This window comes from Chiloscyllium punctatum, chromosome 44 (genome assembly GCF_047496795.1).
Source record: "Chiloscyllium punctatum isolate Juve2018m chromosome 44, sChiPun1.3, whole genome shotgun sequence".
Classification (NCBI taxonomy): domain Eukaryota; kingdom Metazoa; phylum Chordata; class Chondrichthyes; order Orectolobiformes; family Hemiscylliidae; genus Chiloscyllium; species Chiloscyllium punctatum.
This window is the reverse complement of record NC_092782.1, coordinates 14823985-14851791: the sequence shown is the minus strand read 5'-3', so window position 1 is coordinate 14851791 and position 27807 is coordinate 14823985. Positions and strand designations below refer to the sequence as shown.

The 27807-nt window shown below is 44.6% G+C and overlaps 1 protein-coding gene across 2 annotated transcripts in view; it reads left to right on the top strand.

The window, feature by feature from the left end:
* bcat1 (branched chain amino-acid transaminase 1, cytosolic) overlaps positions 1–27807 on the top strand; it is an 81023-nt gene that overhangs the window by 1651 nt on the left and 51565 nt on the right. For both annotated transcript variants that reach the window (XM_072562304.1, XM_072562303.1), the window contains exon 2: positions 13100–13156. In XM_072562304.1, coding sequence (XP_072418405.1) covers positions 13100–13156 — 57 coding nt within the window. The remainder of the gene's footprint in view (positions 1–13099; positions 13157–27807) is intronic.

Genomic DNA, 27807 nt, shown 5'->3' with positions numbered 1-27807 from the left:
TTAATTATCTGGTTATTCCTGTACTGCAAGAAGAGTGACGGTGACATTGTGGGTGCAATTTCATCACTTTCCAATTTTACAGGCTAATTAGTGAGTTCCTGTGATATGCTGCTATCAGTTAGTAACAAAGACTGGGCACTCATTCCTGTATTATAGTTGCCAAAGTTGAAATGGTACCATGTGGTTTTGGGATCAGTTCTGGACAGGGACTGTGCTGCCGGCTTGGTAGCAGTTGGGCTGCTCATCTTGTGTTGCCACTTGGCAAATGACGGTTTGTGATACTTTCACCCTGAGCTATATATAATGATCTGTTAGCCTCTTTTTGAGCACTATCTTGCACAGTCAAATAGGTCAGAAACCTCAAACTATTTCTTGTTTTCTTCTCCTGCTCTCAGTAACCTGGACCCCATCAGGACGAGGAGAGCTGAGAATCTGAAAGCAGTGGCAAATCTTTCCGGATGTCCCAAAGTGCATTTTAACCAATAAAAGATCATCAGTGTTGCCATGGCAATCGTTCAGCAGCCAGTTTATTTACACAGACAGGAGTGATCAATTAGGTTTTAATGATGTTGGTTGAGGGATGAATGTTCAAAGTTTGGGAGAAGATTTGTAGCTCAGGTGCTCGTTGTTGTGGTTTTGTTCGCCGAGCTGGGAATTTGTCTTGCAAACGTTTCGTCCCCTGTCTAGGTGACATCCTCAGTGCTTGGGAGCCTCCTTTGAAGCGCTTCTGTGCTGTTTCCTCTGGCATTTATAGTGGCCTGTCTCTGCCGCTTCCGGTTGTCAGTTCGAGCTGTCTGCTGCAGTGGCCGGTATATTGGGTCCAGGTCGATGTGCTTGTTGATAGAGTCTGTGGATGAGTGCCATGCCTCTAGGAATTCCCTGTCTGTTCTCTGTTTGGCTTACCCTATAATGGTAGTGTTGTCCCAGTTGAATTCATGTTGCTTGTCGTCTGTGTGTGTGGCTACTAAGGATAGCTGGTCGTGTCGTTTCGTGGCTAGTTGGTGTTCGTGTATACGGATCGTTAACTGTCTTCCTGTTTGTCCGATGTAGTGTTTTGTGCAGTCCTTACATGGGATTTTGTACGCTACATTGGTTTTGCTCATGTTGGGTATCGGGTCCTTCGTTCTGGTGAGTTGTTGTCTGAGCGTGGCTGTTGGTTTGTGTGCTGTTATGAGTCCCAGTGGTCGCAGTAGTCTGGCTGTCAGTTCAGAAATGCTCCTGATGTATGGTAGTGTGGCTAGTCCTTTGGGTTGCGGCATGTCCTCATTCCGTTGTCTTTCCCTTAGGCATCTGTTGATGAAATTGCAAGGGTATCCGTTTTTGGCGAATACATTGTATAGGTGTTCGTTTTCCTCTTTTTGTAGTTCTTGTGTGCTGCAGTGTGTTCTGGCCCTTTTGAATAGTGTCCTAATGCAACTTCGTTTGTGTGTGTTGGGGTGGATGCTTTCACAGACCAAGTCCTAAACACAAAGAGGAAGAGGAACACCTCTACAAGGTATTTGCCAAAAACGGATACCCGCGCAATTTCATCAACAGATGCCAAAGGGAGAGACAACGGAACGAGGACATGCCGCAACCCAAAGGACTAGCCACACTACCATACATCAGCAGCATTTCTGAACTGACAGCCAGACTACTGCGACCACTAGGACTCATAACAGCACACAAACCAACAGCCACTCTCAGATAACAACTCACCAGGACGAAGGACCCGATACCTAGCATGAGCAAAACTAATGTAGTGTACAAAATCCCATGCAACGACTGCAAAAAACACTACATTGGACAAACAGGAAGACAGTTAACGATCCGTATACACGAACACCAACTAGCCACGAAACGACACGACCAGCTATCCTTAGTAGCCACACACACAGACGACAAGCAACATGAATTCAACTGGGACAACACTACTATTATAGGACAAGCCAAACAGAGAACAGCCAGGGAATTCCTAGACGCATGGCACTCATCCACAGACTCTATCAACAAACACATCGACCTGGACCCAATATACTGGCCACTACAGCGGACAGCTCGAACTGACAACCGGAAGCGGCAGAGACAGGCCACTATAAATGCCGGAGGAAACAGCACAGAAGCGCTTCAAAGGAGGCTCCCAAGCACTGAGGATGTCACCTAGACAGGGGACGAAACGTTTACAAGACAAATTCCCAGCTCGGCGAACACAACCACAACAATGAGGGATGAATGTTAGTGCTTGGAGATATCCTTGAGAAGTGATAATGTACCTTCCACAATTACCGTGCCCCTGTTTTAATACGGTTCTGGAATCCCACGCATTTCCACCCCCCCCCCCCCCCAAGACTGAGCCTCATTTTGATGTCTGTGCTCCTGTACCTTTGTCATTGAGTACTGAATCAGTTTAGGCTGTGTTCCTGTGATTCTGAAAGTGCACTTTGCTGAGGTAAGGTTGATGGTACTGAACCAAGGTTGACCCTTAACTACAAAATAATGCTGTCAATAATTGATCTCCAAATGATATCAAGAGGTACCCACTGTGACCAACAAAGAGAAATGACCATAAGATGTAGCAGCAGAAGGAGACCATTCAGCCCATCGAACCTGCTATCCTATTCATCCGCTGTGGCTGATCTGATAATCCTCAACTCCACTTTCCTGCATTTTTCCGATGCCCCTCGGTTCCCTTATGAGCAGAGGTCCTGAATACACAGGCAAGGCTAAACACAGCTGGAGTTTTTTTGTCTTTTTGTTTCTTTCAATGACATTTGTTGCCTATCCCTAATTGCCCAGGGGGCAGTTAAGAGACAGGCATATTGCAGTAGATCTGTAGTCCCATTTGGACCAGATCAGGCAGGGATATCAGATTTTCTTTCTTAAATGACATTAGTGAACCAGATGCATTTTTACAGCCATTGATGATAGTTGCCATGGTCACCATCGCTGCTGAGACTCGTTCCAGATTTTATTAAATCACATTTAAACTTAACCAGTTAACCTGGTGGGATTGGAACTTGTATCTCTAGAATATTAGCCCAGGCCTCCGTATGACTCGTTTTAGTGGTATTAATCCTGCAGTACATCTCCCCACAACTGACAAGGTTGCTACCAAACAGAGCCTTGGTCACTTCTGAGTATTGCCAGGACAAATCAATAAATATGCATTTAAATCTTTTCCCGTTTCCAAGAATGTCCCAATCTGCATTAATTTGGGAGCTATCCATTTTAAAATCCATTTGCCATTCTTACCATTCACTTTCTTTATTGACATGTCATAAAACATCGACCTCATTATCCCCACAAATAGTTTGCTGTCGTCTGCAGTCCTTATACTTCGGTTAAACATTGCTAAAAGCAGACAAGAAAGTGAACTGTTTATACCTTCCACTCACCAGGACTGGAAAGCAAGAAATAGGCTTGAAAAACGTTGCACCCTCCCCCCAGTTTATTCAGAAAGTGCTGATATTTTGGGTCATCAGTAAGTCATCATTTTGGCGGTTCAGTAAGAACAGTTAACTGTCAATCTTAGATCTCAATCCAGGACTTTGGGATTTCTTTTTTCAAATCAGTTTCTTGCAATCTAGTCCTGATAAGTGCAAGACAAAAAGCTTTGATTTCTTACCTCCTTTTGGCAATGTTTAAATTCTGAGCTATCAAGCATTTGTTTTTATCCTTTGTTGATATGATGAGGAGAGCAGCCAGTGCCAACAGGATAGTAATGAGATGTAATTTATGTGACAATAAAGGGAAAATTGGAGGAACTATTACTTAGAATTTGACATGATTCATTGGTGGTTCTTGCAACAGCACATAATGACCAAAAACATTTTCAAGTTGATGAAAGAACACAGGAAATTTTAAAATTCAATGCAATACTGAAGTTGTGCACTCAAAAGGGAACTAAGTTTCAGTACAAAATTTGGGGGAATTTTGCTAAATTCCATGACAGGGAGAGTGATCTGTTGGAAAGCTTGATGGTACATATTTGGCAAGTTACACTCATGGCCACATGTAAAAAAAAATCCATAAACTAAAAGCACTTAGTCATAGAATCATAGAGATGTACAGCACGGAAACAGACCCTTCGGTCCAACCCGTCCATACCAACCAGATATCCCAACTCAATCTTCGTCCCACCTGCCAGGACCCAGCCCATATCCCTCCAAACCCTTCCTGTTCATATACCCGTCCAAATGACTTTTAAATGTTGCAATTGTACCAGCCTCCACCACTTCCTCTGGCAGCTCATGCTGTATACACTTGTATTTGTCTCACAACCCTGTGCCATTCAGCCCCTTAAATATATATCCAATTTTGTGGAATCTACCGTATATACTCGGGTAATAGTCAAAGTTTTTGACCACTTTTTAAGGTTAAATTTATGGGTCGACTATCACATGAGTACTACTTTTGAGGGGCTGAAATTCATGCTCGTCAAAATTCATACTGTATCATTAGCAGAAGTTCAACTGATCTGTAAACAAAGGAAAACGTGAGGACTGCAGATGCTGGAGATCAGAGTCAATAGAGTGGTGCTGGAAAAGCACAGCAGGTCAGGCAGCATCCGAGGACAGGAGAATCGACATCTCGAGCATAAGCCCAGACACTAATGCCTGAGGAATGTGTTGTCTATATATAGTAATTATAATGCATGTCACACCTTGTTTCTTATGTTAAGAGAAATAACGTGAGTGTCACCTCATTGAATAAATCACCCTGTTGGAGTCAAACTCAAACCAACTGGAAAAATGTCTATGTTTAGAACATGTAGCACCATTTAAAATCTGGGCTGGTTTTGACGTTTCTTCAATCCTGCAGCTTCACAGTTTATATGGCGTTCTGATCTCCTGAACACACAAGACATGTAGATGTGAGACTGGAACACGAACATTTTTCTGTAATTGAATTTTAGTAACGAGATACCAGTGTCATGTGCATTTAAGTGCTTAACACAATTTCCTGTGCTTTCTGTTCTTAAGTTCTGACTAGAGTGCAACATCTGAGAGACCAAAATCTTCCCTTATTGTGGGTGCACGCATTTAGGTCTTAATCAGCAATGAGATTAATAAATGGGACAAAGGAAAGCAAACGTTCATAACTTGCATCTAATAATATTGGCCCTATTCACATTGGTAACATTATGGGGTTTTGTGAGTACTGAACCAGCTACCCAGAGGTGGAGGGTAGATGTTCACTGTTGGTGATTAATTAGCAGAGTTGATTTCTCCCAAGAACAATACTATGTTCAGTTGAGCCTGTGGAAGAGTATGCTGGTCTCAGAGGGGTTATGACTAAATGTCACTGGAATCACTCCAGGGATGAACTGGTTAAATTTCATATCTGACCTAAACATTCATAGCTCAACAAACAGTTTTTAGGTTTTGTATCTGACATAAAATTTGTAGCACAACAAACAGCTTTTCAGTTTCATATCTGACGTGAAAAATAGTCAGTTCGCAAAAAGCTCCTCCTATCCCCACCTCCAGTCCTGAAGAATGGTTATATCCAAAATGTTGACTTCTCCACCTCCTGATGTTGCCTGGCTTGCTGTGTTCTTCCAGCCTCCGGCTGGGTCTACTTTGGATTCCAGCATCTGCAGTCTTTTTGTCTCAGTTAAATCGTGAGGGCTGGGTTGTGGAGACTAGGCTTGTATTCCCTTAAGTGTTAAGAATGATGGACTAATCTAATCAAGGTGTTTAACGTCAGTCAAGGGTTTGATCGGGTGGATAGAGTGAAGCTGCTTCCTGTGACCTCAGAGTTCAGAACAAGGGAACACCATGTTAAAGTTGGAGCCAGGCCATTCCAGGAACACCGAAGAGGGAAAATCTGGAAATTCTTCCTCCAAAAGATTATATTATTTGAAAATTTCAAAACTGAGACTGCCAGTTTTGTGTAGGGCGATGTGAGGGTATTAAAGAATGTAGAACCAAGGCAGATAAATGAAGTCAAGATTAAAATTAGCCATGACTATTTAATTAGTGGAGCAGGGGGTAGAGACTGAATGGCTCAAGTTTCCATTAAGGAACCTGAAAGATTTTCATCCAATTTGTTATCATTTGAAAATGGGAATTATAAGACCATAAGACATAGGTGGAGAAGCTGACCATTCAGCCCATTAGGGTTTGCTCATGAGATCTTGGCTGATCTGATCATCCTCATGTCTACCTTCCTGCCTATTCCCATTGATTCCCTTCCAATTGTAAATCTGCCTATCTGAGACTTGAAAATACTTAGTCACCCCACTTCTACAGCCCTCTGCAGTAAAGAATTCTACAAATTCATATCCCTTTGAGAGAATAAATACCGTCTCTTGTCTGTTTTAAATGGGGGACCTCTTATTCTGAGATTATACCCTTTGGTCTGAGACTCTCCCCCATAAGGGGTAATAACTTTTCCAGATCTATCCTGTCAAATCCCTAAAGATTTTATGTTGAAATAAGGTAGCTCTTTTTCTTCTAAACTCAATGAGTATAAATCCGATCTACTCACCTCTCCACATAAGACAATTCTTTCATACCGTTAGGCCATAAGACATAGGAGCAGAAATTAGACCATTTAGCCCATTGAGTGTGCTCTGCCATTCATTCATGGCTGATAGGTTTCTCAATCCCATTCTCCCACTTTCTCCCATAACCCTTGATCCCTTTGATACTCAAGAACCTGTTTATCTTAGTCTTAAATATACTCAATGACCTGGCCTCCACAGCCATCTGTGGCAATGAATTCTATAGATTCACAGCTCTCTGACTGAAGAAGTTTTTCCTTATCTCTGTTCTAAAAGGTCTTCCCTTTACTCTAAGGCTGTGCCCTCTGGTCTGAGTTTCTCCTACCAATGGAAACATCTTCCCAAAATCCAATCTGTACAGGCCATTCAATATTCCATTAAATCATCCTTCTAAACTCCATCAAGTATAAACCCAGAGCCCTCAAACATTCCTCATATGTTAAACTTTTCATTCCTGAGACCATTTTTGTAAACCTCCACTGAACACGCTCCAGGGCCCGCACATCCTTCCTGAGATAAAGGACCCAAAACTGCACATAATACTCCAAATGTGGTCTGACCAGAGCCTTATACAGCCTCAGAAGTACACCCCTGCTTTTATATTCAAGTCCCCTCAAAATAAATGCTGTCATTGCATTTGCCTTCCTACCTACTGACTCACCCTGCAAGCTTACCTTGAGAGAATCCTGGACTGGAACTCCCAAGTCTCTTTGCACTTCAGACTTCTGAATTTTCTCTTCATTTAGAAAACAGTCCATGCTTCTACTCTTCTTCCCAAAGTGCATGACCTCACACTTGCCCACACTGTATTCCATCTGCCATTCCTTTGTCCACTCTCCTAACCTGTCGAAATCCTTCTGCAGCATCCCTACTGCCTCAATGCTGCATGTCCCTCTTCCTACTATTGTATCTCCTGTAAAATTTGCCAGAATGCCCTCAGTTCGTTCATCTAAAACATTAATTAATAAAGTGATAAGTTGTGGTCCCAACACTGAGACTTGTAGAACACCACTTGTCACCGGCTGCCGTCCTGAGAAAGACCCTTTTATCTCCACTCTTTGCTTTCTGCCAGACAGCCAAGCCTCTATCCATGCTATCACCTTGCCTGTAACACCATGGGGCCCTTACCTTACTCAGTAGCCTCCTGTACAGCACCTTGTCAAAGGCCTTCTTGAAGTCCAGGTAGATAACATCCATTGGCTCTCCTTGGTCTAAACTGATCATTACTCCCTCAAAGAATTCTAGCAGATTTGTCAGGCATGATCTCCCCTTGATGAAATCATGCTGACTTTGCTCTATTTTACCATAAACATCCAGGTGTTCAGATATCTCATCCTTCACAATGGATTCCATGAACTTACCCACAACCGAGGTTAATCTAATCTGTCTGTCATTTTCTGTCTTTTGCCTTACTCCCTTTTTAAATAGGGGTGTCACGTTAGTATTTACCAGTCCTTCGGGACCCTCCCTGATTCTAGCAATTTCTAAAAGATCACCAGTAGTGCCTCCACTATCTCCCTTAGAACTCTGGGGCATAGTCCATCTCGTCCAGGTGATTTATCCACCTTCGGGCCATTCAGTTTTTTTAGCACCTTCTCCTTGGTGATGGCCACCATGCCTAGTTCTGCACCCTCGCTCTCTTGAATTTTAGGATATTACTCATGTCTTCGACCGTGAAGACTGACGTGAAGTAATGATTCATTTCCTCAGCCATTTCTTTGTTCCTCACTACTCTCTCTCCTGCGTCATTTTCCAGCGGTCCAATGTGTTCTTTTGCCTCTCTTACAATCTTGCTTTATATTACTGGCTAGCTTACCCTCACATTTAGTCTTCTCCGTCCTTATTCCTTTCTGCTGTTGCCCTGTGTTGGTATTTGTAAGCTTCCCAATCTTCTGGTTTCCCACTGCCCTTTGCCACATTATATACTTTCTCTTTTGCTTTTATGCTATCCCTGACTTCCCTGGTCAGCCATGGTTGCCTCGTCCTCCCTGTACCATGCTTCTTTTTCCTCAGAGTGAATCTCTACCGTGTCTCCAGAAATGCCTGCCATTGCTGTTCCACTATTTTTCTTGCTACCTTCCTCTCCCAGTCAATTCTACCCGGGTCCTCCCTCATCCCTCTGTAGCTGCTTTTATTTAGCTGTAATAACATTACCTCTGATTCTATCTTTTCTCTCTCAAAGTGTTGAGTAAATTCAATCATATTATGATCGCTGCTTCCTAAGGGTTCCTTCACCTGAAGCTTCCTTATCAAGTCTGTCTCATTGCACTACACTAAATCCAGTATTACCTGTTACTTTGGGAGCAGCCTAGAGAATCTTTGCTAGACTGCTTTCAATTCTGTCCTTAAATAAGAGAACCACGCCCGTTCAGAGGATTTCAGCTGTCAAGAGGTAGAATAGGCTATGGCTATTTGCCCATAGCATCGAAGGCTGAGGAGTGATCAAGTAGACGTTTACAAAATCATGAGAGGCACGGATAGGGTGACTAGCCAAGATCTTTTTTCCCAGGGAGGGAAAACTAGAGGGGCATAGATTTAGGGTGAGGGGTAAAGGTTTAAAAAGGACCTAAGGGACAATCTTTTGGAGGGTGGTGCATGTATGGAATGAGCTGCCAGTGAAAGTGCTGGAGGCTGCTGCAATTGCCACCTTTAAAAGGCATCTAGATGAATGCATGAGTAGTAAGTGTTTAGAGTGATCTAGGCCAAATGCTGGCAAATCAGACTGGATTCATTTAGGCTGTCTGGTCAGCATGAACATGTTGGTCTGAAGGGTCTACATCTCTATGGTTTTACATCTCTATGACTCCAACTGGTGTTTGGTGGAGTCGAAATGTGACCTTCCTAATTTATCCTCCATTCCCTTTGAAATAAAGGCCGACATTCTATTTGCTTTCCCTCTTACACACTGACCTCTTTATAATCATACACAAGGATTCCCAGATTCCTCTGTACTCTACGTCTGCACTTTTTCCTTACAAAGTACATAATCTCACTTTTTCCCAAATTATGTTCCAACTGCCAAGATTTTTTCCAACCCTCTTAACTTGTCTGACTCCCTTTGCAAATTCTCTGAATCATTCTCACCACTTGCCTTTGCACCTGTTTTGCTCAATGGTTCACACAGCCTTGTCTTCTGCATAAATTAGCACCCTGGTGCTGAAGATTAAAATAATTTCCTATGAAAATCTTATATTGGTACCTTGGGTTACAATCTATTCTTGCCTCTGTTTCCGTTTACTTTTCCTCATATCCTCTTCAAGCTCATATTGTTCATGAGATAACTGTGACTCAGATGATAACAACTTCATCTCTGAGCCACAGAGTCCTGGGTTCAACTCCCACTCTAGATTTGAGACCCAGGCTGATGCCCCACTACAGTACTGAGGTGGTGCTGTACTGTTGGAGGTGCCATTGAGATGTTAAACTAAGTCAAATCACGTTTGTTAATGTTGGCAGAATAGAGATGTTTGCTGACATAATAAAAGCAGTAGATCAGAATTGGATGAGTACAAATACGTTGGAAATTTTTCGGGTTTTGAGAAATCTGTAAAGCCAGGGAAGACAGAAGTCATGGAGGAACTTGCAAATAAAAATGGCGTAGTGGTTGGTTGGCCAAATGAGATTGGCCAGGTGGATCCCATTGAGCATGAGTTCACTGACTGGGACAATTAACTTGGGTCAATCAGGGAGCCCTGGCTGACAGAAAGAAACAATAGGAGTCTCAGGGATTTTCCTCACTCTAGCAACTGGCTCTGAGATAGCTGTTCAGAGCCCATGTACTCTGCATGTGCAAATAGGGGATGACTTGGTGATGGGATACCGGCCTCAGCGGAGTCTTTTCAGATGGGAATTTTTAAGACATGGACTTCCGGGAAACAGCATCACAGATTTGGTAGGCAATAATATGCTGAAGGGATTGGAAAGGAGAAGGGGTTTGGCTGTGGTGAGGGGGTAAACTGCAAGGAAGGTGGGTTGTTTTTGAGGAGAGAGCTGATGATGGCAGATTTGAACGAGAGATGGCTTCTCGTCTCCAGCCGATGTTACATCTGATATTTACTGTTTCATCTTTTTTTTTGTAAAACATTTGCGTTTTTCGTGGAATGAAGAATGCGGAAAGCGATCCCAGAACAGCAAACACAATAATGTTAATACAAATCCCAGAATCGGTCAACAGAAGTAAGACAGTGGGAACAGGGAAGGCCTATGGTCTTGTGGTATGATCACTGGACTGTTACCCAGAGACCCAGGTAATGTCCTGGGGACATGGTTTAAATCCTGCCACAGCAGATGGTGGAATTTGAATTCAATAAAAATCTGTAATGTAGAGTCTGCTGACTAGGAATCCTTGTTGATTGTTGGAAAAACCCATCTGGTTCACTGATGTCCTTTCGGGAAGGAAACTACCATCCTTACCTGGTCTGGCCTACATGTGACTCCAGACCCACAGCAATGTGGTCGATTCTTAATTGGGCAATTAGGGATGGGTAGTAAATGCTGGCCTAGCCAGTGTTGCCCACATCCCAGGAATGAATATTAAAAAAAAGGCCACACAGCCGCTCAAGCCTTCCTTGTCATATCTAGCTCTGGACTGATCATTGACCTCAATTCTGTTTTATCTCCATTTCTCTTGATACTTTTAGTCTCCAGCAACCTATCAATTTGTATCTTGAAATCGTTCAAGTACTGAGCTACCACTACTCTCTAGGGTAGAGAATTCGAGGGATTCACCACCCTCTAAGTGAAGGTGACCTCCTTTGCGTCAGTTGTAACTGGGCTACCACTGATTCTGAGATTATGGCACCCTGCTGGGTTTAGACTCATGTACTACTTATCCTGTCATTAGTATGTATGTGTTATATATGTGTATGTGTGTGTTCATGTCCAATGTGTATATGTATTTGTGTTTTTGTGAGTGTTTATAGTTACACACATGTGTATGTGTGTGCTTATGTCTGTGAGTGTGTTGATGTATGTGTAATCCTTGAGTAACTGAAACCTCAAATCCCGAAGGACCAATGCATTCAGGCAGTGTAATGCAATTCTGCTGTTTGGAAGGTAGAAAATCAAGAAGCAATGCTTTGTAATGTCTGGAGAAAACTGGAGCTGCTCATTATTGTACACAAGAGACCACTTCCATTCTTCCACACATTGATAACTGGAATTAATCTCTTTGTTTCTAAGATCCCTTGCTGTTCTGCCCGCACTTGGCTGTGATATAAATACAGAGTCCTTATAGAATAACAAAAGGGTTTGGAGCAGGGCATACTGTTTTACAAAGTGGAAAGCAGCTTGTAATAAATACCCCCTCGCTCACAGCGCACTCTGGCTGTCCAACATTCTGCAGGCCCTTTGTAAAGTAATTGAATCAGAAGGTGGTGTGGATGGGGGAGAGAGCTCAGATGAGCAGGGCAGCGGAGTAATGATTGTTTCCAGCAGAGCCCAGTGATGGCTGACACATTCAGCAGGGAGAACACAACGTCTCCCCACTTCACAGCTGTCCCCAACAAAACCAAACTGAGCCCTTCCAAGAGAATGTCTTTTATGATGAATAAAGGCATGGTCAGTGTACGTTTGGAGGTTTGATGGCTGCATTAATATTTCGGGTTCTGCCTCATTTCATAGAATCCTACAGTGTTTTGGCCCATCGAGTCCACACCGACCCTCCGAAAAGATTCCACTCCCTACCCTATCACCCTGCATTTCCCATGGCTTATCCACCTAACCTACACATCCCTGGACACTATGGGGCAATTTAGCATGGCCAATCCACCTAACCTACACATCTTTGGACTGTGGGAGGAAACCGGAGCACCCGGAGGAAACCCATGCAGACACGGGGAGAAAGTGCAAACTCCACACAGAGAGTCGCCTGAGGTTGTAATCAAACCCAGCCCCTGGAGCTGTGAGACTGCTTTGCTAACCACTGTGTCACTCCCTTTATTTATTCTATCTACAAGAATTATTTCAGTGTATTTCTATACAGGTACATCATTAAATGATTTACGAACTCTCCACAGTTGCTATGTTGGTTAGGGTATTGGTTTACACTTGTCAGTGCAAAATGCCAGTGGGCTCATGTGTTTCAGTCTCAAACAAGCGTAGGTGCCTTTTACTGTGTATGTACTACCTGCTCCGAAAGGTCCTGTTGAGTGATATTAACTGCCGGGATTAGTGGGCTTCAGTGCGTCATTCCATGTTCCTGAATATTTCTCATTCAGGGGTTATGGATGTGGAGGGGAGTGTGAGTCGAAAACTGTTGCACTGGAAAAGCACAGCAGGTCAGGCAGCATTCGAGGAGCAGGAGAGTTCATGATGAAGAGCTTATGCTCGAACCGTTGACTCCCCTGCTCATTGGATCTGCCTGACCTGCTGTGCCTTTTCCAGCGCCATTCTTTCCGACTCTTGACTCTCCAGCATCTGCAGTCCTCACTTTCTCCTGGAGAGGAGTGTGAACAGGTACTGGAGATTTATGCAGTACATTTTGCAAGTGCTGCTGCAAGTGCTGCAGAATTGTCTCCACTTGAAGCTGAAGTGCAATTCTTCCTTTGGTTGAAGCTGGGCAAGGTACATGTTCTATACAGTTACCATTTCATTTTTCTTTCCTCACCTTAGATTGGCAAGCATGGAATTGACGGGATTTCCCCACAGTCTGTTACTGAGATATTTAAGGTATGTTACTGAATCTAGATTAATGCCTGGACACTGCATGTATGTAGCTCAGTGTTGTGTGTGAAAGATGTCATAAAATGTGTTTTACATGCTTTTGAGACTGTTGGATGGGAGAATGTAGGTGACGTAAAAATCAAAGTAATAGTATATCATAGAATCCCTACAGTGTTGAACACAGGCCATTTAGCCCAACAAGTCCACACCGACCCTTTCCCCTGCCCTATTACTTTATATTTTCCCCTGATTAATGCACCTAACCTACACATCCCTGAACACTATGGACAATTTAGCGTGGCCAATTCACCTGACCTGCACATCTGTGGATTGTGGGAGGAAACCGGAGCACCCGGAGGAAACCCACGCAGACACGGGGAGAATGTGCAAATTCCACACAGACAGTTGCCGAGGCTGGAATTGAACACAGGTCCCTGGCGCTGTGAGGCAGCAGTGTTAGGCCATGTTTAGTAAACAATAAAACATAGGTCATTCATTGTCTTTTTTTGTATAGAACTAATGTTCAAGGGTTTGGAACAAAAGCAGGAGAATGGCACTAGCAGTGATGTCTGTTTGAAAGGCTGGTGTGGTCACGATGGGTTGAATGGCCTCCTGTTCTGTAACAATTCTGTAAAAACATACAGATATCTCATGGTCTAACATTGGTTCAGCAGTATTCTCTGTGCAGGACATTGAGGATCTGCGTTAGCATGCTTACCTTCATTGCTCAGACCTTTGAGTATAGGAGTTGGGAAGTCATGTTGAGGTTGTACAGGACATTGGTGAGGCCTCTTCTGGAGTACTGTGTTCAGTTCTGGTCACCCTGGTGTAGGATGGATATTATTAAACTGGAGAAAAGATTTATCAAGGTGTTGCTGTGAATGGAGGGTTTGAGTTATAAGGAGAAGCTGGATAGGCTGGGACTTCTTTCACTAGAGCGTTGGAGGTTGAGGGGTGCCAGAGAAATCATTTTATTCAAGGGTTCTTAAGATTTGGTGAGGGCTGCCTATTGGTTTTCAGTGGCTACTTTCTCATACTCACTAACGTCTGCATTGGGTGAGATGCAATCTTGTAATAAAATCACTTCCTGTATTTTTGTTGATGTATGGGGTAATTGGGCACAGAATCAGAGCTATAAGAACTCATCAGCGCTCTCAATAATTATTGACTCACACGTCCCACGTTAAACTTAAAAGTACAGCACACAAGGAAAGCTTAAAGTTACTAGACACCACAGTATTTAAGTTGAAACAAGATGACGACCATGAGTTAACAGGTTTTTTTCAATAACTCTCACATACTTCATAAATTTGATTTGGAGGTGTCGGTTTTGGACTGGGGTGTACAAAGTTAAAAATCACACAACACGAGGTTATAGTCCAACAGGTTTATTTGGAAGCACACTAGCTTTTGGAGTGCTACTCCTTCATCAGGTGGTTGTCCCTGGTTGTCCCACCCACCAGATGAAGGAGCAGCGCTCTGAAAGCTAGTGCTTCCACATAAACCTGTTGGACTATAACCTGGTGTTATGTGATTTTTAACTTGGTACACTTAATAAAATGGAAGTTAATTTGCAAGAAATCTTACCCTGTTGTGAGAATCTGTTTTCTTGACACCCAGTGAGCTTGGTATTCTTTTGTTGTGTGGCTTCCTTTGGCATTCCTGCGTCTCTTTTTCCATCATCATTCACCTCTTCATGCTGACTCCCTTTCCTGGTTGCCCACTTATTTCCCTGATTGGCACGTTCTCAGTTCTTCCAGTCTTATTTAGATAACACACTCTCCACCAGCCTTGTCTGTCACACATTACACACAGAAAAAAGTGAGGACTGCAGATGTTGGAGACCAGAGTTGAAAAGTGTGATGCTGGAAAAGCGCAGCATCTAGGCAGCATCCGAGGAGCAGGAGAATGAACGTTTCGGGCATTAGCCCTTCTTCAGGAATGAGGCTGGTGTGCCAAGCGTGCTGAGATAAAAGGTGGTGGGGGTGGGGGGAGTTTGAGGGAGGGGCACTGGGAATACGATAGGTGGAAGGAGGTGAGGTTGATAGGCCGGAGAGGGGGTGGGGGCCGAGAGGTCAGGAAGAAGATTGCAGGTCAAGAGGGCGGTGCTGAATCTGGGGATTGGGACTGAGATAAGGTGGAGGGAGGGGCAATGAGGAAGCTGGAGAAATCTACATTCATCCCATGTGGTTGGAGGGTTCCTAGGCAGAAGATGAGGTGCTCTTCCTCCAGGTGTCGTGTGGCCAGGGTCTGGCAATGGAGGAGGCCAAGGACCTGCATGTCGTTGGCGGAGTGGGAGGGGGAGTTAAAGTGTTCAGTCACGAGCGGTTGGGTTGGTTGGTGCGAGTGTCCCAGAGGTGTTCCCTGAAACGTTCCGCAAGTAGGCGGCCTGTCTCCCCAATGTATAGGAGGCCACATCGGGTGCAGCGGATGCAGTAAATGATGTGTGTGGAGGTGCAGGTGAATTTGTGATGGATATGGAAGGATCCATTGGGGCCTTGGAGGGAGGTGAGGGGAGAGGTGTGGGCGCAAGTTTTGCACTTCTTGCGGTTGCAGGGGAAGGTGCCGGGAGTGGAGGTTGTGTTGGGGTGTGGACCTGACGAGGGAGTCGCGGAGGGAGTGGTCTCTCCGGAACGCTGATAGAGGTGGGGAGGGAAATGTATCCTTGGTGGTGGGGTCTGTTTGGAGGTGGCGGAAATGACGGAGGATGATACGATGATACGATAGGTTGGTGGGGTGGAAGGTGAGGACCAGTGGGGTTCTGTCCTGGTGAGGTACTGTCCAGGACAGAACCCCACTGGTCCTCACCTTCCACCCACCAACCTCTGGATACATTGTATCATCCTCCGTCATTTCCGCCACCTCCAAACAGACCCCACCACCAGGAATATATTTCCCTCCCCACCTCTATCAGCGTTCCGGAGAGACCGCTCCCTCCGCGACTCCCTCGTCAGGTCCACACCCCCCCACCAACCCAACCTCCACTCCCGGCACCTTCCCCTGCAACCGCAAGAAGTGCAAAACTTGCACCCACACCTCCCCCCCTCACCTCCCTCCAAAGCCCCAATTGCTCCTTCCATATCCGTCACAAATTCACCTGCACCTCCACACACATCATTTACTGTATCTGCTGCACCCGATGTGGCCTCCTGTACATTGGGGAGAGTGGCCACCTACTTGCAGAACGTTTCAGGGAACACCTCTGGGACACTCGCACCAACCAACCCAACCGCTCGTGACTGAACACTTTAACTCCCCCTCCCACTCCGCCAACGACATGTAGGTCCTTGGCCTCCTCCATTGTCAGACCCTGGCCACATGACGCCTGGAGGAAGAGCGCCTCATCTTCCGCCTAGGAACCCTCCAACCACACGGGATGAATGTAGATTTCTCCAGCTTCCTCATTTCCCCTCCCTCCACCTTATTTCAGTCCCAACCCCTGGATTCAGCACCGCCCTCTTGACCTGCAATCTTCTTCCCGACCTCTCCGCCCCCATCCCCTCTCCGGCCTATCACCCTCACCCTCACCTCCTTCCACCTATCGCATTCCTAGCGCCCCTCCCCCAAAATTCCCCTCCCCCCCCCCCCACACCTTTTATCTCAGTCCGCTTGGCACACCAGCCTCATTCCTGAAGAAGGGCTTATGCCCGAAACGTCGATTCTCCTGCTCCTCGGATGCTGCCTGACCTGCTGCACCATTCCAGCACCACACTTTTCAACACATTACACACAGACACATGGACACACACGGACACACAGACAATCCTATTCGACACAAGACAGAAATGTGCATGTATTCCACACAAATGCACATATTACTACCACACATACACCCACACACACACATGCCCCCATACACTTCACACATCGACACACATGCATTCCACACAAACAAACAAATGCACACACACACGGACACACAGACAAACGTACTCTACACAAGAGAGAAATGTGCATGTATTCCACACAAACACACATATAGTACCACACAGACACACACACACACACACACAGATACACACACACGTACAGCAGACACAGTACCCTCACCTTGTGGTCTTGCCCAGCAGAATTGATGCTACATAATTTATTATAGAACGTTAAAACTCTGACTAGTAGCAGGTGCTTCTGGTCGCATGTGGATGGTCCTGTGCAGTGATAGTGTTAGAGGTTATTGAAGACAAAAATCAGATTCCAGTTCAACACTGCCCATTTTCAACAACTGCTCGAAAGACAGCTCTTCCATGAGTTACCCCCTTGATGTCTGGGAGCGGTTATTAAGTAGTATTTTTCTTTACTGCTAACATGATTTAAATTTTGTTGAGAAATGCAAAACATTTGATTCAAAATTCAAATGCTCCATTTGAAAGTTAAATTTAATGACAAAAAGGCAGGCTTTGTCACTAAGCTTAATGTGCTTTCTGAAGCTTACAGATCAGAAAACCCAGAAGGATGTATAATTAACAGGTATTTTCACAATCATGTATAATACAAGCCCACTGTTGAAACCACATTTGTCCTCCAGCATGTATTCACCGGATCTTGAATATCTTTGAATAGAATTTGCTGGAAATTAAAGTAAAATACTCCCTCAAGTCTAACTCAGTGAATGGTAATGACGTACATGGAGCATTGCATCAATCATTTGTGAATCTTAGATTGTCTATCAAAATTCAGTTCAGAATGACAAATTCAAATTAAAATATCAGGTCCAAACCCAGACTTTTCGGAGGGACTGGGTCTTTTAGGTAAAACCATTCATGAAACAGAAGATACCCAATGGTTTTAACTCAATTTCGCTATTATGGAATAGGCACTTTTTGGGAAGCCAGGGTGAGGGGAGTTTATTCCACTCTATTGCTGTAGTCTGGGACAATAAAGATATGAAGTTCTGAGGGAAGAAAATGGCAGTGATAGTAATTTCAGGTGGGAATCTAAGAGATCTTTCAGAACCTGGTAGCCGGATGTCACAATGCAGACAGTGGGGTTGGGAAGACAAAACCCATCCTAAATGTGGACATGAGCAATTTTATTGTGGGTTAGGTGGGCAATATACTGAAAATGGCTAAAACACAACCAAAGGAAGTCAACTTGTGCAGATGGCAACTGCAAGTAAATAGAGATAATTACCTTAATAGTCATGATGCCACTTAACATTAATTACCATCTTCTTCAAAGTTTCTTCATGGGCATTCCTGGCTGGGATAGCACTTAATCCTCATCCCTAATTGGCCTTGAAAAGGTGGTGGCGAGCCACCTTCTTGAATCCCTGCAGATCATAAGGATGTAGGGACCCCTACAGTGAGGGTAGGTGGCAACTTGCAGGACTTTGACCCAGAGACTGTGAAGGAACGGTAATATAGTTCCAAATCTGGCTGGTACGTGGCTTGGAGGGGCACCTGCAATTCTTATTGCTACCATGCATCTGTTGCCATAATCGTTTTAAGTGGTGGAGGTCATGGGTATGGACAGGGCTGTCGAAAGAGCCTTCCTCTGGTGCATCTTGTAGATGGTATACATTTCTGCTACTGGGAGACTTCACCATTAAAACTCATTGGCATCAGGTCAGGTACAGACAAGGAACCATCCTCTGTCACTGATGGATCTGTCCATGACAGTGTTGGTCAGAGTGACCACCACGCAGTCCGTGTGAAGGTGATGTCCTGAATTCATGTTGACGAGGTATTTTGTGGCCCTGTCACCATGCTAAGTGGGATAGATTTTGAGCAGGTCTAGCACTCCAGGTTCCTACGTGAGACCTTCCAAATGCATCACCTCACATTTGTCTAGATTAAATTCCATCTGCCATTTTTCTGCTCAAGTCTCCAGCTTATCCAGATCCTCCTGTATCCTCTGACAATCTTCCTCACTATCACCAGCTCCCCCAATCTTGATGTCATCACCAAAATTACTAATCAGATCATCTCCATTCTCCTCCAAATCATTGCTATATATTGCAAACAACAGAGGTCCTAACATTGATCCCTGTGGAACAGCACTGGCCACAGATCTCCTGTCGGAAAATTCCTTTCCACCGCTATTTTCTGTTTTCTAAGACCAAGCCAGTTCTGGATCCATTTTACCATCGCACCACAGATCCCATGTGACTTCACCTTTTGTATCAGCCTGACATGAGAGACCTTGTCAAAGGCCTTTCTAAAGTCCATATAGCTGCAAAAGCCTTTCATCAGGAATCAAAAACCATTCCTGATGAAGGGTTTTTGCCCAAAACATCGATTCTCCTGCTCCTCGGGTGCTGCCTGACCTGCCGTGCTTTTCCAGCACCACTCTAATCTTGACTCTAACCTCCAGCATCTGCAGTACCCACTTCTGCCTAGGACATTGGTGAGACCTGTTCTGGAGTACTGTAGGCAGTTCTGGTCACCCTGTTGTAAGAAGGATATTATTAAACTGGAGAGGGTTCAGAAAAGATTTACCAGGGTGGTGCTGGGAATGGAAGGCTTGACACATTAATATAGACTGGAAAGTCTGGGTCTTTTTCTACTGGAGCACGGGAGGTTGAGGGGTGACCTTATTAAGGTTTATTTAATCATGAGGGGCATAGGTAAGGTGAATGACTAGGTTAGGGGAAAACTAGGGACATATATTTTGAGGTGCGAGGAGAAAGATTTAAAAAGGGCAGGAGGAGCTACTATACACAGAGTGGTTTATATGTGGGATGAACTGCTAGAGAAGGTGGTGGATACAGGTACAGTTACAATGTTTAAAAGACATTTGGATAAGTTCGTGGATAGGAAAGATTTGGAGGAATAGGGCCAAGTGCAGGCAGGTGGAATTGGTTTAGTTTGGGAACGTGGTTGGCATGGACTGGTTGGACTGAACTCTATGGAGAAAGTGAGGACTACAGCTGCTGGAGATCAGAGTCAAGAGTGTGTGCAGGAAAAGCACAGTAAGTCAGGCAGCATCCCAGGAGCAGGAGAATCGACATTTTGGGCATAAGCCCTTTAACAGGAATGAGGACTTACCTGACGAAGGGCCTATGTCTGAAACATCGATTCTCCTGCTCCTTGGATGCTGCCTGACCTACTGTGCTTTTCCTGCACCACACTGTATGACTCTATGACCTATTTTTAGATATGGTCTAGAATATCAACATACTCCTCCTGAGGCTCCCCATCCACCATATCCTTCTTCTTTGTGATTACCATTACAAAGTATTTAAGGACCTCACCCATTTCCTCTGCCTGCAAGCATAACTTTCCTCCTTTGTCCTCGAATCGATCTACCCTTTCATAGCTACCCTCTTGCGCCTTGGGATTTTCCTTAATCCTGTTTGCTAAAGACCCTTTTCGCACTCCACGTTCCTTGTCTGAGTTGCTTCCTGCGATCTCGTGTACTTCGAGGCTCTGTCTGTCTTCACTTTTCTAAACCTTATGTGTGACTCCCTTTTTTTTAATAAGCTCTCAATTTTTCTTGTCATCCAAGGTTCCCGAGTCTTGCCATCCTTATCCTTCACTTTCACAGAAACATGCTGGTCCTGAACTCCATCCAGATAACCTTTAAAAGATTCCCACATGTCAGATGTAGATTTACCCTCAAAAAGCTGCCAACAGTCTACATTTCCCAGTTCTTGCCTGATATTGGAGATATTAGCTCTCCCCCAGTTTAATACTGTCACTCGAGGACTGCTCTTATCCTTTTCCATTAGTAACTTAAAACTTACAGAATTATGGTCACTGTTCCCAAAATGCTCCCCCAATGAAACTTCAATTGGCTGGTGCTTATTCCCCAATATCAGGTCTAGTATGCTTCCTTCCCTCATGGACCTCTTACATATTGTTTTAAAAACATCATCCTGAACACATCTATGAATTTCTCCCCCGTTCAAGCCCCTGACACTAAGCAATACCCAGTCAGTGTAGGAGAAGTTAAAATCACCCACCACAACAACCCTGTTGTTTTTACTTTTTTCCTTAATCTATCCATATCTGTTCCTGTATCACCTGCTGGCTGTTGGGAGGCCTGTGTTCAACCACATCCAAGTGATTGCACCCTTCCTATTCCTGAGCTGCACCCATATGGCCTCATTGTGTGAGCCCTCCAAGGTGTCCTCCATCAATACAGCTGTGATGTCCTTTCTAATCAGTAAATCAACTCCCCACCTCTTTTACATTCCTCTGTATCTCGTCTGAAACATCCAAAACCCAGGATGTTAAACTGCCAGTCTTGTCTCCTCTCTGTTTGTCGCTCTCAATCAAGTGTCTGTAATAGCTTCAACATCGTAGTTATATGTGGATGTAAGTTTGCTCGCTGATCTGGAAGGTTTGTTTTCAGATATTTCATCACCATTGTAGGTAAAATCGTCAGTGAGCCTCTGGATGAAGCACTGGTGGTATGGCCTGCTTTTTATTTATGTGCCTAGGTTTCCTTGGGTTGGTGATGTCATTTCCTGTGGTGATGTCATTTTCTATTCTTCTTCTCAGAGGGTGGTAAATGGAATCCAAGTCAATGTGTTTGTTGATAGAGTTCTGGTTGGAATACCATGCTTCTAGGAATTCTTGTGTGTGACTCTCTTTGGTTCGTCCGAGGATGGGTGTGTTGTCCCAGTTGAAGTGGTGTCCTTCCTCATCTGTATGTAAGGATTCTAGTGAGAGTGGGTCTTGTCGTTTTGTGGCTAGTTGATGTTCATGTATCCTGGTGGCTAGAGATCTGCTTGTTTGTCCAATGCCCTCTAGTTCTGGACTTCCCCACTGACTAAATCAACCTTTTCAACTACGGACAATAATCCAGGAACTAATTACACAACTTTACCCACCCTTCATCAAACTCAGGGCTTTGCTTTCCTCCCACAGTCCAAAGATGTGCAGCAAAGGTGGATTGGCCATGCAAAATTGCCCATTGTGTCCAAGGAAGTGCAGGCTAGGTGGATCAGCCGTGAGAGATGCAAGGTTAGGGTAGGGGTCTGGGTCTGGGTGGGAGCTCTTTGGAGGGTCGATGTGGACTTGATGGGCCGAATGGCCTACTTCCACACTGTAGGGATTCAGTGAAATACAGTTCCCTAGAACCAAGCAGTCACCCTCTCATGCACCAAATTTAAAGTGATTCATTTAGTCTGTTGAGATGCATACAGCTATAATGTGTCTCCTTGTGTCTCTCTACACATCCATAGAGATTTGTAACACCCCACCCCAACATGCCCAGTGGAGGACAACTGCACAGGGCTCCTGACTGAACCTGTTTAACAAAGACTACACTGCCATCCTTTGACTCTAGACCTGCACCAATGTGACTGACTCTTAACTGACCTCTGGGCAGGTTGAGATGGGCAATAAATACTGGCCATTCCTGCTGAAGGGCTTATGCCCAAAATGTCGACTCTCCTGCTCCTCAGATGCTGCCTGACTGGCTGTGCTTTTCCAGCACCACACTCTTTGACAGCCACGCCCATGTTCCACACACAAATGAAACAAAACTTCAATGCTTCACTCACACCACTGCAACCTGATCAAATTGAAGAAAGACTAATCAAAAACAAAATCCATTTTGTAGACACCTCTAGCCAGATCTGTGTGTAAAGTTAGATTCAATAAGAATTGTGGGAAAGTCTGCACTGGTTGGAGTCATACCTAGCACACAGGAAGATGGTTGTGGTTGTTGGAGGTCAGTCATCTCAGCTCCAGGACATCTCTTCAGGAGTTCCTCGGGGTAGTGTCCTAGGCCCAACCATCTTCAGCTGCTTCATCAGTGAGCTTCCCTTTATTATAAGGTTGGAAATGGGGACGTTCAGGTATTGAGGCAGTCCATGTTTCTGAGTGAAGGGGCAACCCTTTAATACTGAGATGAGGAGTAATTTTTCAGCCATAGGGTGGTGAGTCTGTGGAATTCATTGCCACAAAGGGGTATGGAGGCCAAGTCATTAATTGTCTTTAAGACAGAGATAGACAGGTCTTGATTACGAAGGGTATCCAGGGTTACGTAGGAAGTCAGAAGAATGGGGTTGAGGAACATATTAGCTACATCCAAAGACTGAATGGTCTAATCATGCTCATATATCATTTGGTGTCTTGTCCAAATGCAGCAAGACCTGGATAATATCCAGATTTGGCCGAGCAAGTGGCAAGTAATATTTGTGCCGTAAAATGCCAGGCAATCACCATCTAACTACCCATCCCTTGACATTCAAAGGTGTTACCGTCACAGAATCCCACACAACCAACATCCTGGGATTTCCACTGACCAGCAACTCAACTGAACTGCCCATATAAATACAGTGGCTGCAAGAGCAGGTCAGAGGCTAGGGACTGGTAGTAAATTCTGGGCCAGCCAGGAATGCCCATGTTCCATGAATAAATTTTTAAAAAGTTATATAATTGGGAATATAGTGGAAGATTGATTCCAACTTTGATCACGGGGTCTGAGGAATGTATTTCATTAATTAATGCAAGAACCAAAATACACTTCCTATTTCGGAGTTATTTCTGATGGGAACATGTCATCCCTGATAGATTTAGTGAATCTTGCTCATGTGACAAGCTGACTCAGTATCCCAGTAAATTTCCTTTTGACATGTCCACATATTGCTCTGCATGACGTCTATTTGCACAATATTTTGCAAATAACTTTAACCTCTCAACTGACTAATGTTTAAATTATGATGGCAGGTTGCACAATCTGGTCCTGTCATCTCGAGAGTTTAGAGATTTTAAGGGTGAGTTGTTAGAGGAGTTTAAAGTAATGAAATGGGTTGATAAGGTAGGTAAAGGAAATAGGGGACAAATTCTTAAGTTAGAGCTAAACTATTTGGTTTGGAAGCAGGAAGGGTTTTTTCACATGCTCGCTAGATTCAATGTGGAATTCTGTATAGTAAAAGACTGGAAGCAGGGAACAGTGGGAGCCCACAAGGCTGAGATTGGTACATTTCCTGCTCACACCCTACCCCTATCTTGAGAGAATTTGTGACCAAGTGGGAGGGGCGTGGTAATGTGTAACTGACCAACAGGAGGCAGACAAAAGGGGCAACTCTTGACTTCCATGTTAAGACCATAAGACATAGGAGTGGAAGTAAGGCCATTGAGTCCACTCCGCCATTCAATCATGGCTGATGGGCATTTCAACTCCACTTACCCGCATTCTCCCCGTAGTCCTTAATTCCTTGTGACATCAAGAATTTATCAATTTCTGCCTTGACGACATTTAGCGTCCCGGCCTCCACTGCACTCCGCGGCAATGAATTCCACAGGCCCACCACTCTCTGGCTGAAGAAATGTCTCCGCATTTCTGTTCTGAATTGACCCCCTCTAATTCTAAGGCTGTGTCCACGGGTCCTAGTCTCCTCGCCTAACGGAAACAATTTCCTAGCGTCCACCCTCTCCAAGCCATGTATTATCTTGTAAGTTTCTATTATATCTCTCCTTAACCTTCTAAACTCCAATGAATACAATCCCAGGATCCTCAGTCGTTCCTCGTATGTTAGACCTACCATTCCAGGGATCATCCATGTGAATCTCCACTGGACACGCTCCAGTATCAGGATGTCCTTCCTGAGGTGTGGGGCCCAAAACTGGACACAGTACTCCAAATGGGGCCTAACCAGAGCTTTATAAAGTCTCAGTAGCACAACGGTGCTTTTATATTCCAACCCTCTTGAGATAATTGACAACATTGCATTCGCTTTCTTAATCACGGATTCAACCTGCATGTTGACCTTTAGAGAATCCTCAACTAGCACTCCCAGATCCCTCTGTACTTTGGCTTTATGAATTTTCTCACCGTTTAGAAAGTAGTCCATTCTTATATTCTTTTTTCCAAAGTGCAAGACCTCGCATTTGCTCACATTGAATTCCATCAGCCATTTCCTGGACCACTCTCCCAAACTGTCTAGATCCTTCTGTAGCCTCCCCACTTCCGCAGTACTACCTGCCTGTCCACCTAACTTCGTATCATCGGCAAACTTCGCTAGAATGCCCCCAGTCCCTCCATCCAGATCATTAATATATAATGTGAACAGCTGCGGCCCCAACACTGAACCCTACGGGACACCGCTTGTCACCGGCTGCCATTCCGAAAAAGAACCTTTTATCCCAACTCTCTGCCTTCTGTCAGACAGCCAATCCTCAATCCATGCCAGTAGCTCACCTCGAACACCATGGGCCCTCACCTTACTCAGCAGCCTCCTGTGTGGCACCTTATCAAAGGCCTTTTGGAAGTCTAGATAGACTACATCCACTGGGTTTCCCTGGTCTGGCCTACTTGTCACCTCTTCAAAGAATTCTAACAGGTTTGTCAGGCATGACCTCCCCTTACTAAATCCATGTTGACTTGTTCTAATCCGACCCTGCTCTTCCAAGAATTTAGAAACCTCATCCTTAACGATGGATTCTAGAATTTTACCAACAACCAAGGTTAGGCTAATTGGCCTATAATTTTCCATCTTTTGTCTTGATCCTTTCCTGAACAAGGAGGTTACAACAGTGATCTTCCAATCGTCCGGGACTTTCCCTGACTCCAGTGACTTTTGAAAGATCTCAACCAATGCCTCGTTATTTCCTCAGCCACCTCCCTCAGAACTCTAGGATGTAGCCCATCGGGGCCAGGAGATTTATCAATTTTAAGACCTTTTAGCTTTTCTAGTACTATCTCTTTTGTAATGGCAACCATACTCAACTCAGCCCCCTGACTCCCTTTAATTGTTGGGATATTACTCATGTCTTCCACTGTGAAGACTGATGCAAAGTACTTATTAAGTTCTCCTGCTATTTCCTTATCTCCCATCACTAGGCTTTCAGCATCAGTTTGAAGTGGCCCAATGTCTACTTTTGCCTGTCGTTTGTTTCTTATGTATTGAAAAAAACTTTTACTACCATTTCTAATATTACTAGCTAGCCTACCTTCATATTTGATCCTCTCCTTCCTTATTTCTCTCTTTGTTATCCTCTGTTTGTTTTTGTAGCCTTCCCAATCTTCTGATTTCCCAGTGCTCTTGGCCACTTTATAGGATCTCTCTTTTTCTTTGGTACATGTCCTGTGACTTCCTTTGTCAGCCATGGCTGTCTAATCCCTCCCGGATAATCTTTCTTTCTTTGCTTGGGGATGAACCTCTGTACTGTGTCCTCAATTATACCCACAAACTCCTGCCATTTTTGCTCTACTGTCTTCCTTGCTAGGCTCTGCTTCCAGTCGATTTTCGTCAGTTCCTCTCTCATGCCCCTGTAATTACCTTTGTTTAACTGTAACACCATTACATCCGATTTTGCCTTCTCTCTTTCAAACTGCAGACTGAACTCTACCATGTTATGATCGCTGCTTCCTAAGTGTTCCCTTACTTTAATATCTTTTATAAAGTCTGGTTCATTACATAACACTAGGTCCAGAATAGCCTGCTCCCTTGTGGGCTCCATGACAAGCTGTTCCAGAAAGTCATCCTGTAAGCATTCCATGAATTCCCTTTCTTTGGATCCACTGGCAACATTATTTACCCAGTTCGCCTGCATATTGAAGTCCCCCATGATCACCGTGACCTTGTCTTTCCGACGTGCCTTTTCTATTTTCCGGTACATGTTGCACCCCTGGTCCTGACCACTGTTAGGGGGTCTGTACATAACTTCCATTATGGTTTTTTTGACTTTGTGGTTCCTCAATTCCACCCACACAGACTCCACATCATCTGACCCTATGTCATTCAGTGCCATAGATTTAATTTTGTTCTTAACTAACAAGGCCTCTCCGCCCCCTCTGCCCACCTCCCTGTCTTTTCGATAAGTTGTAAACCCTTGGATGTTTAACTGCCAGTCCTGAACCCCCTGCATGCCCCCACGTCTCTGTGATGCCTACCATATCATAATCATTCACGATGATCTGTTCCGTTTGTTCATCTACTTTGTACGAATGCTACAAGCATTCAGGTAAAGTGCCTTATTGCTAACTTTCTTATCATTAGAGATATTGGAAGTCATAAGATGTCCTAAGTTTTCCTTCCTTTTTGCTGCATTCCTAGTCTGCCTCAAGCTTAAATCCACCTGCTTATCTTTCCATTTAACTCCATACTCCCTGTTGCTTTCACTTTCCCTTCCCCCCCCCCCCCAACTCAAGAAGTTTAAAGTCCTACTGACCACCCTATTTATCCTCTTCACTAGAACATTGGTACCAGATCAGTTCAGGTGGAGGTCGTCCCAACGGTACAGATCCCCCCGGTTCCAAAACTGATGCCAATGCCCCATGAAATGGAATCCCTCTTTCCCACACCAATCCCATAGCCAATCCCTTACTTCCCTAATTTCCTTATCCCTATGCCAATTGACACGTGGCTCAGGCAGTAATCCGGAGATTATGACCCTTGAGGACCTGTATTTCAATTTCCTTCCTAGTGTTTGATAATCCTCAGACAGGTCCTCCACCCTAGCTTTGCCTATCTTGTTAGTCCCAACGTGGACCACAACAACTGGATCCTCCCTCTCCCACTCCAATATCCTTTCAAGCCGGTCGGAGATGTCCCGCACTTTGGCACCGGGCAGGCAACACACCATGCAAGACTCCTGATCCGGCTTGCAAAGGATACTATCTGTCCCCCTAATTATAGAATCCCCTATAACCACTCCTTGTCTTTTTGCTCCCCCCTCTTGAATGCCCTTCTGCACCATGGTGCCGTGGTCAGCTGGCTCATCCTGTCCAGAGCCCTTTTCCTCATCCGTATAGGGAGC